The following is a 10,146-nucleotide window of genomic DNA, read 5'->3' as shown; positions in this document are numbered from 1 at the left end:
CTCATCTTTTCTGGAGTAACTCAATAGAAAAAAAGAGCTACATTCACAAACACTTTCACCACAACATAATCTCAAATAGTGAGAAAGTAGAAACAACTAAAATGCAAACAACAGAATTTATGGAACATCAACATGATAGGATATCGTGTGGCTATTGAAAGAATAGTTATGAAGACTGTTGAAATACAGGAAAATGTATTATCATATATTAAACTAAAAATCAGACCATGAAAATGAACATACAATATAACAACCATTTAAAATATATGCATTTGAATAACCAAAAGGAATAAATGAAAATAGTTGTGTTGAGAATGCAGGATTATAGGAGATATCTTTTTCTTTTTAAAGTATTTGCTTTAATATGATTACATTGTTTTTAACTTTTAAAAAATGAATAATACCCATAATAGTAAAAAAGTGCTGAATTAGCCTATGTATGCTCTGCTAAACAGAAACCTAATTAAACCATTGAACTAATCACTATTATTGATCAATACAAGGATATTTGAGGATATCAAGCAAACTTGAGAAATCCATTTTTACAACTGGTTTAATGAATTCATCAGCAATTCTGAAGGCTCCTGGTTGATGTCCCATGAGGATCTGTGGTAACTGTTCTCCATGTCATGTTCCACCTTCATGCCCAAGCTTTAAGTTAGCAGCTTTGATCAGCCTAGTTTAGCCACCAATGATTTTATAGTTCTGACTTCTGGTCTTCTTCTACGATGCAATGTGTCTCTTTAAGAAAAGGCACATTTACATATCCAGCTTTAGAATTCTGTGAACATGAAAGAGACTTGGAGGACTTGGGGTTTGGCATTGCTTCTTCTGACTTATTTTCTTCAATCCCTTGAAGATTTCCATCTGACTCTACCAAACCTGTTCCTGAAAAACTAAGAATGGCCATATGTGAGAACTTTGTGAAAACAGGATGTCCTGGTAGCACTTTGGGGGTATGGGGATAAGGCATCAATAGGATTTCAGTTTTTACAACTGTCAAGCACAAAGGAAACCAAATAACATTTAGCGTAAACTTATGTTTATGATTACTTTCTACCTTAAGTCAAGATTCTGTCAGGTGTAGGAGTGAAAAAGTGGAAAGAGAAAAGGAATTGGAAAAGGATTCAAATACTAAATATAAAACAAAATTACCCCCAAATGCTATGTTTCTTCAAGACAACAAGCAACTCAGGATGAGTTAGGCAGACATGAGTCTCAAGCATGCAGTTGATTGTTTTGGCTTTACTAACCTGGAGTTTGGAAGGGGCAAGATTTTATAAAATAATTCAAATTCAGGGATGTTACTAATTTTTGTCTCCTAAAAGAAAAGAAAGGATGAATATTTAAAATTATAATAATAAGCCATTGGCCATACTATCCTAAAACTTATACTTTATATACATTTTTGGTTAAAGATTTAATCCCCTCACTACATACCTGTTAGGATGGCTATCATAAAAAAGACAAGAGAAAACAAATGCTGGTGAGGTTGTGGAGAAAAGGATAGTTGTACATAGTTGGCAGGCACGTGCATTGGTGCAGCCACTATGGAAAACAGTATGGGGTTTCCTCAAAAAATTAAAAATAGAAATACCATATGATCCAGCAATTCTACTTCTGGATAGCTGGAGAAAATGAAATCACTGTCTGAAGATATCTTCACCCTCCCCAGGTTTGTAGCAGCGTTATTTACAACACCATGGACAGATAAATGGGTAAAGCAAATGTCACACACACACACACACACACACACACACACACACACACACAGAATGTTATTCAACCATGAAAAAAGAAGGAAATCTTGCCAATTGCAACCACATGGATGGACCTTGAGAGCATTATGCTAAGTAAAATAAGTTAATTAGAGAAAGACAAATACTTCATGATCTTACATATATGTACAATCTAAAAAAAACCCAAAAACCAAATTCCTAGAAGCAGAGATCAGATTTGTGGTTGCCAGAGGTGGGGGTGTAGTGGTTGGAGGAATTAGGTGAAGATGGTCAAAATGTACAAACTTCCAGTTATAAAATCAATTCTGGGGATGTAATGTACAACATGAAGACTATAGTCAACAATAGTGTACTGTATATTTGAAAGTTGCTGAGAGAGTAGATCTTATAAAAGTTCTCATCACAAGGGAAAAAAACTATGTGAGGTGATAGATGTTAACTAATCTTAATTCGATAATCATTTTGCATTATATACATATATCAAATCATTATGCCAGATACTTTTAACTTATACAATGAATGTTATATGTCAATTACATCTCGAAAAAACTGAAGAAAATGTAATCCCTAAATACCTGAAGAATATTTGGCAATTATAAATCTTACACTTTTGTATTAGCGCTTTCATTGTAAGCCAGCTTTTTATATCTATTTTTATACATGAATTACTTTATATTGGCTGATATAATCAGTCCATTCTACTTTCAGGTAAGTTTTTATTTAATACTCTGGTAAACATTTTATGTCCCTTTAAATCATGGATAAAAAGTATCTATGTTTTGGTAAATCCTATGACTTTAAAAACCAAATACCCTTGGGGCGTCTGGGTGGCTTGGTCGGTTGGGCATCCGGACTTCAGCTCAGGTCATGATCTCACAGCTCGTAAGTTTGAGCCCCGTGTCGGGCTCTGTTCTGACAGCTCAGAGCCTGGAGCCTGCTTCGGATTCTGTGTCTCCCTCTCTCTCTGCCCCTAACCCACTCGTATTCTGTCTCTGTCTCTCTCAAAAATAAACAAACATTAAAAAAAATTAAAAACAAACCAACCAAATACCCTTTCTCACAGGAACCAATCAACACAGACCAAATTTTACATACAGTTATGGAGGCTTATTGATTCCCCTAAACTTGGACCTTTGTTTAACCTTTGATGCACGCCAACTAGTTCCTGTAAGAAATTCTTGGTTGTGTTGAAATAAATGAGAAGCTTTTATAAGGAGGAAAAAACTAGCATTCAGAGAAATTTATAATGCATTAGAAATTTTACTAGGGGCGTCTGGGTGGCTCAGTCAGTTAAGTGTCCAACTTCAGCTCAGGTCATGATCTCAGTCTGTGAGTTCAAGCCCCGTGTAGGGCTCTGTGCTGACAGCTCAGAGCCTGGAGCCGGCTTTGGATTCTGTGTCTCCCTCTCTCTCTGCCCCTCCCCTACTCATGCTCTGTCTCTCTCTGTCTCTCAAAAAAAAAAAAAAAAATGAATAAATGTTAAAAAAAAAGAAAAGAAATTTTACTAGACTGAGAGGACCAGGCTTGAATTCTGGCTCTACTAATTAGCCTCTGATATGTCTTGTCACCTCTCTGAGTTTTGTTTCCTACATCTAAAATGAGAGAATAACAATACCCAATCTTCCAGGGTTGTGAAAATTAACGTGAACATACCTAACAATGGGAGGAACTCAGTAAATATTCAATATATTTTGAAGCAAGTGAATGTATGTGTACTGGGAGAAAGAAGCTATATTTATTGAAGGCCATCTATTTGCCAACTATTACATTGGGTAATTTATGTACATTATTCTAATTATCCTACTTTATCCCCAGTTGCCATCTCTGAAATTCATTCATTCATTCATTCTTACAATAGCTTTATGAAGATATAATTCACACACTATATAATTCACTCACAAAATACACAATTCAATTGTTTTTAGTATATTCACAGGGTTGTACAACCATGATTACAATCAATTTTAGAACATTTTCATCGCTCCCAATATAAACCTAATACCCTTTAACTATACCCCCTTATCCCTCAATGCCTCAGCCCTAGGCAACTACTCATCTACTTCTATGTTTATAGATTTGCCTATTCTGGTGACCAGCTGTTTTCATTTCACATAATATCTTTAAAGCTCATCTGTGTTATAAGATGGATCAATACGCCATTCCTTTTTATGGCTGAATGATATTCTGTTGTGTGGATATACCACATTTTATGTGTCCATTCATCAGTTGATGGACATTTGGCTTGTTTATACCTCTTGGCTATTATGAATAATGCTGCTATAAATATTCATATGCAGATTTTTATGTGGAACAGTCACCTTTGAGTGTCATTACTTCATTTCCCAGATGAGGGAACTAGAAGGTGAACAAGGGTTCCCTTTTTCACACAGCTAGTAAAATGCTGAGCTGGGATTTGGCACATAAGGTGCAATGAGAAAACCTATCAAGGGCACAAAGCCAGATTTTGGGAGGGGAGGATAAGATTTTGGGAGGGGAAGATTCAGAAAAAGCTCTATGGAAAAGAAGCTATTTAGGTTGCATTCTGAGAGACAGTTGGAACAAGCCAAGAGAAAATCTGAGGGAAGAAAGGCGTGGGAGAAGGCAGTGGAGGGAGAGGGATTTCCTGGAAGAGCCTGAAGCTGATGCCATAGAATTCAGGGACACAGACAATGTGGAGCCCAGAGTGGAGAGAGGAACCAACCAGGGATGAGATGCGATGAGATGGATAAGAATGACAGAGGCAAGGTCATGGAGGATACAAACACTGCATTGGAAAATTTGGGTTTTATTGTGAAGACTGTGGGAAGCCATTGCATCGTTTTGAGTCATATGCTCAGAGTGTATTTTGTAAATATACTTTGGCTATAGATTAATGGAACAGTAGGACTTCAAAACACAAAAGCCAGGAAGATGGAAGAAGGAAAGTAGGATGTGTCTTTCCAAGTAAGGGAAATACAAGATCCAGAGGGAGGAAACCTCAGAGCTTTGGGGGAAACCATAAATAGATTGGTTTCATTTGATCAGGCTTGTTTGATGTCAGAAAGGTATTTCCTACGTGGCTTCAGTTCTCCTGGCTTAGACATCAACAACTCTGGAAGCCTTCCCTAAGTACCCCAGATAGGTTTAGATATCGCTCTTTCTGCTTTCACAGCATTCTGGGCCTACTGCTATTATAGAACTTGCCACAACGTATGGTAGTTGCCAGCTATCTGGCGTCACTCTCACTAGGGCTGAGTTCTGTGAGGGCAGACACCGTATCTCATACATCATCATATCTAGACCATATAGGGAACAGAATGAGGCCCATATTCTATATTGGATTATAATGCCTATATATGTCTAATAAATATTTGCTGAAGGAATGAACTTTGTCTTATAGACAAAGGAAGTCTCTGAAACTCTGTGAGATGAAGTACTATGAAAGCAGGTAGTGCTTCATGAAGATTAGTCTAGAGGCATGGGCAGGACAGATTAGGAGGAAAGACTGCATTAAGTTGTTGCTGTAACTCAAGTGCTAAGTGCTTGGGATGCAGAGGGTAACATGATGGACATAGATCCTGCTCTCATGGAGTATATTTATAATCCAGAAGAGAGGAAAGATGGAATTACAATGCAGGAAGCAATATGGTCTCTTACAAGGCTAGGTCCCTAGTTACCCCAATACCCTTGAAAGGGAAACAGTAGACTTAGGGTATAATGAGATAGCAGCTAAGAACAAAGAACAAAGTACCGAAGAGAGTTGTTTTCAGTCCGGGCTCTTCTACTTCTTAGTTATGTGCCCTGGGCAATGATGTCACTTCACCTCTCTAGAGCTCAGTTTTCCTCAGCTGTGAAAATGGGAATCTACGTTGTAGATTAAATGAGATAATATACATAAAATGCTTAGTACAATAACAGGCACATAGTAAGCACTCACCAAAGGTCAAGTTCTCACCACTTTAGCTTCTGAGGTATTGCAAGGAAGGAAGAGATCTAGGATATATCTGATCTCAGGATCTATATGCTGGTCTGTTTTTAGCATGATACTCAATTACCGAGAATCAAGAGATATGAGAAATGTCAGCAGTTGCTGTGTGACTCGGGCATATCATTTAACCTCGTTGAGTTTTCTCTCCCTCCTGTATAAAATGAGGGGGCTGAATTGGAAGATTCTTAAGATTCTAAATTTAAAAACAATTTTGGGGTTGTTTAACAGATATGAAGATGCTATAAGTTGGTACTTTTGTCACATGTGAAACATTGAGCTCGATGTAGTGTAATCCTGACCCATTTCACATTTATTTTGTTTGAGGATACTATTGTGGATATCAAAGCTATTGTTCTAGTATATACTCCATTAAGGCTCCAACTCACCACCTATATAATACTATAGTGCTTATTCATGTATGTCTCTGCCCTTCTCTACTAGACTAAAGACCTCTGGAAACAGGGTCTATTTCATATTCCTAGGACATAGCATAGTTCCTGGAATTGATGAATGTTTGTTGAATGAATAAGTAAAATAGTGAATGACTAGACAATTTTTTTAAATATTTATTTATTTAAGTAATCTCTATACCCAACGTGGGGCTCAAACTCACGACCCTGAGATCAACAGTCACATGTCCTTCTGATTGAGCCAGCCAGGCACCCATGAGTGACTAGACAGTTGAGCATAGTTGTAGCTCAAGCAAAAACATAAACTACTGGAAATTAAGCCATATAATCTGGCAGTTCTCCTTTTTTAAAAAAATAGTTTTTTTGGTCCTGTTTTATTTTAGAGAGAGAGAGAAACAGCGTGAGCAGGGGAGGTGGCAGAGGGGGAGAGAGAGAATCTTAAGCAAGCTCCACACTCAATGCAGTGCCTGACACGGGGCTCAATCCCACAACCCTGGGATCGTGACCTGAGCTGAAATCTGGAAGCGCCTCTGGAAGTTCTGCTTTTGAAAAAAAAATCTACAAGACAACTCATATAGCTTGGAAATAATCACCTTTCCTAAAGCAAACCAGATGTGGGTCTTATGCCCATAGCAATAGTACCCAATAGGCAAGATCTACATAAAGTATCCTGGGATGAAACATCTAGGAGGTGATATAAGCCAGGGGAGAAAGAAAGCAGCCTCTCTCCTGGATTCAGAATGCAACCCTGCTCCTTGAAGTCCCTCTTGCTAACACATTCACCAGCTAGACTCTGGACCTTCTCTGAACTTATACTCTTTGCCACATCTGCCTGGACTTGGCCACTTGTCTGTTTGGATTTTTGTAACATAATTTCTTAGACTCTGACTCTCTTTCTTTCTCTGACTCTGATGTTCTCCTTAGGCTTGACTCCTTGCCAGACCAGACTAGCTTCATTTACCACTAGGAGTCTCAGATTTGCTCATTTCTCAGACAGGGCTAAAACAATCCATGGCAAACAGGGTTGTTGAGAATGAGGCACATCTGTGAAAATATTTAATATTCATTCACTCTGAAATGTTTATGGAGCACCTGCCTATAGATACAATGACATACGAGATACAATCCTTGCCCTCCAGGGTCTCACTGCTAAGTGGATGAGATAGAGAAGCAAAATAGGCAATGATGATACAGTGTTAAGGAAGAAGCTATGAAGCATGCACAAATTGCTTTGGGATCACATAGGATGAGAGTATTTAATAAAAGCTGACCCAAAGAAGAGCAAAGCTGGCCAAGAGTAGTCTCGGGGTGTGCTGCCCTGGTGCAGCCAATGGGCCTCTTTGCCATAGTCCACCATGAGGCCAAGTACAGCCTACAGCTACAGGAAGATGAAGGGAAGAGAGAACACAATAGTCTTAGCAACCAGGCTTCATATGAAGACCCTCATAGCAGCACCCAGCTTACCTCTTCTCTGCGAATCTGGATGCTCCTTATGATACTCTCTAAAAAGCCAACCTGGTGTTTGAGCCAGAGACTGGTTTCCTGCAAATGCTTATTTTCTTTGTCCAGGAGAAGTACTCTAAGAATGGGATAAATCAGAGGAATAACTAAAAATTTCTGTATTTTTACCAATTTATTACTTTCTACTAATAATATAGTATTATTATAAATAATAATAATGCATAGTATTTATTAATTACTAAAAACTCAAAACTGTGTCCTCACTTCCCACTAGCTCTGGGTCTTAGCCCACTGCCCAGATTTTGGAACCAACTTTGGCAGAATAATTCCTACCATGTTCCAAGATGAAGTCGAAATGAATAAGCTTCTGGCCTATACCTAGTCATTAAATACAAATTGAGAACAGAGACATGCCATATGCAACAGAGAAACTTAACAAAGGATATGATCCTATTCAGGGGTGGGACTGAAACAAGAGACTCTGCATCCCTTCAAATATTGTAGCTACACAGACTGCATCTGGTTCTGATCTCATACAGTCATCCTCTACTTTTGTAGTAGCAGCAGCAGCAACAGGAATAGTAATAGTAGCAGCAGTAGTAGTAGCAGTAGCACCAATAACAGTAGCAGTAGTAGTGGTAGTAGTAGCAGTAGCAGCAGTAGTGGTGGTAGTAGTGGTAGTAGTAGTAGTAGTAGTAGTAGTAGTAGTAGTAATAGTAATAGTAGTAACAGCTGCAGTAGTGGTAGCAGCAGCAGCAACCATTTACCAAGTACTTACCATGCGCTTAGGCACTATAACCCACCCACAGAGTAGACACTTAAAACTGTTCATATATTGGCTCATTTTTTTTTATTTTAAATTTTTTTATGTTTTTTTTTTGTTTTTAATTTATTTTTGAGAGAGAGAGAGAGAGAGAGAGAGAGAGAGAGACAGAGTATGAGCAGGGGAAGGGCAGAGAGAGGGAGACACAGAATCAGAAGCAGGCTCCAGGCTCTGAGTTGTCAGCACAGAGCCCGAAGAGGGGCTTGAAACCATGAACCATGAGATCATGACCTGAGCCGAAGTCAGACGCTTAACCAACTGAGCCACCTAGGCGCCCCTGTATTGGCTCATTTTATTCATCCTTACAACTCCATGAAATTGATGTTGTTACGGAGCCTATCTTACATATGAGGAAACTGAAGCTCAGAGAAAAGCAACATAAAACCAGAAAATCGGAGAGCTGAGATGCAATCCAGATCTTTCAGACTTCTAAGCCCGAGTTATAGAAGTTATATAAGCCCTGGTATAATCACTATACCAGGCTCATTTTCCAGGACCACGGTTTATTTGGGACACTTGATCAAAACATAGTTTTGATCAGAGATTTTTTTGTGTTTTGTGTTTGAGTTCTGGTTCTACCATTTGCTTGCTGTGTGACCCTTGACAAAAACCAAATCTGAGCCTCAGTTTTTCTCATCTGTAAAAGAAAGCAGCATCCTGTAGAAGAAACTTTAAGGAAAACATACAAATCCAATCCAGATGGCCAGAGTGTGCCTTCAGGAGGACAATATGGAAATATCATTAATATTAAGGCACAGCTAACAAGTCAGTTGCATTGGGAATGTCAAAATCAATGATGTAGATTGAGAAGGGCCATGGATTATTTAGAGTACATAAAAGGGGAGACATAGATAGTAAAAGATAATCAGAGACTCTCCAGGTCTGCCCAGAGAAGCAGGTGCCCCCAACAGCAGAAAGGAGAGTTCCAATCTGCTGAACAGATCTCCCCACAGACTGTGGTGCTGTGGGCTCTAGGGCCAAGCTACTGGGGTTCACACCCTGCTCTGTCAGTGACTAGGCTGTCTGAGTTCCTGAGCCTCTCTGGACCTTAGCTTTCTCACCCATGAAATAAGTCTAATCCCAGTGTCTCCCTCCTGGGATTAGTGTGAGGATTGGTGAGAGAGAGAGTTTAGAACAGTGCCAGGCACATAGTGAGTGCTTGAAAAATGTTAATCATTATAGTTTTGTTTTGTTTTGTTTTTGAGAGAGAGAGAGGGCACAAGTGAGCAAGGGGGCAGAGAGAGAGGTGGGGGGTGGAGGGAAGCGGGGTTTACCCAGGGCTTGTGTTTTACCCGAAGCAGGGCTCAAGTTCACCCAGTGTGGGACTCAAACTCATGAACTGTGAGATCATGCCCTGAGCCAAAGTCAGATGCTTAAGGACTGAGCCACCCCGGTGCCCTCATTACAGTTATTATTGGTGACACTATCTGTTAAGTTCAACCCACTCTCTTTGCCCTAATTCTATGCTCCAAGAAAACTTTGATTATAATTGAAGTTTCCTATAGAGGAGAGAGGGCTTGGGCTGGCTAATATGTGAATTTATCTTTGCTGTGGATACTTCTCATTACAAGTTAATACATGGGGTATCCTATGGGTTTAATGAATTTAAGTCACTAGTATGAGCCTGTTCCTCTCTCGATCTCTCTTGATTCCATAGGTATCAAATGATACAAATGAGTGTCAAAACACAAAGTGACAGGCCAGAATAAGCATAGCTAGGCCCTCAGTCAGGCAATGCCTATGTGA

At 39.1% G+C, this 10,146-nt stretch overlaps 1 protein-coding gene across 14 annotated transcripts in view; it reads right to left on the bottom strand.

Moving 5' to 3' along the window:
• Positions 1-535: 535 nt before the first annotated feature.
• The window catches only part of CCDC30 (coiled-coil domain containing 30), a 132,805-nt gene continuing 123,194 nt past the window's right edge, over positions 536-10,146 (bottom strand). For 10 of the 14 annotated variants that reach the window (XM_045035645.1, XM_019836799.3, XM_045035639.1 and 7 more), the window contains 3 exons: positions 7,581-7,695; positions 1,254-1,321; positions 536-896 (listed from right to left, as the gene is read on the bottom strand). In XM_045035645.1, coding sequence (XP_044891580.1) covers positions 698-896; positions 1,254-1,321; positions 7,581-7,695 — 382 coding nt within the window. In that variant the 3' untranslated portion in view covers positions 536-697. Of the gene's footprint in view, positions 897-1,253; positions 1,322-5,469; positions 5,567-7,471; positions 7,495-7,580; positions 7,696-10,146 lie in introns of those variants that run through there. The other 4 variants (XR_006584217.1, XR_006584218.1, XM_045035640.1 and 1 more) reach the window with 4 other exon arrangements.

The sequence above is a fragment of the Felis catus genome, chromosome C1 (genome assembly GCF_018350175.1).
Source record: "Felis catus isolate Fca126 chromosome C1, F.catus_Fca126_mat1.0, whole genome shotgun sequence".
Classification (NCBI taxonomy): Eukaryota; Metazoa; Chordata; class Mammalia; order Carnivora; family Felidae; genus Felis; species Felis catus.
This window is presented reverse-complemented; position numbering and strand designations above follow the sequence as displayed.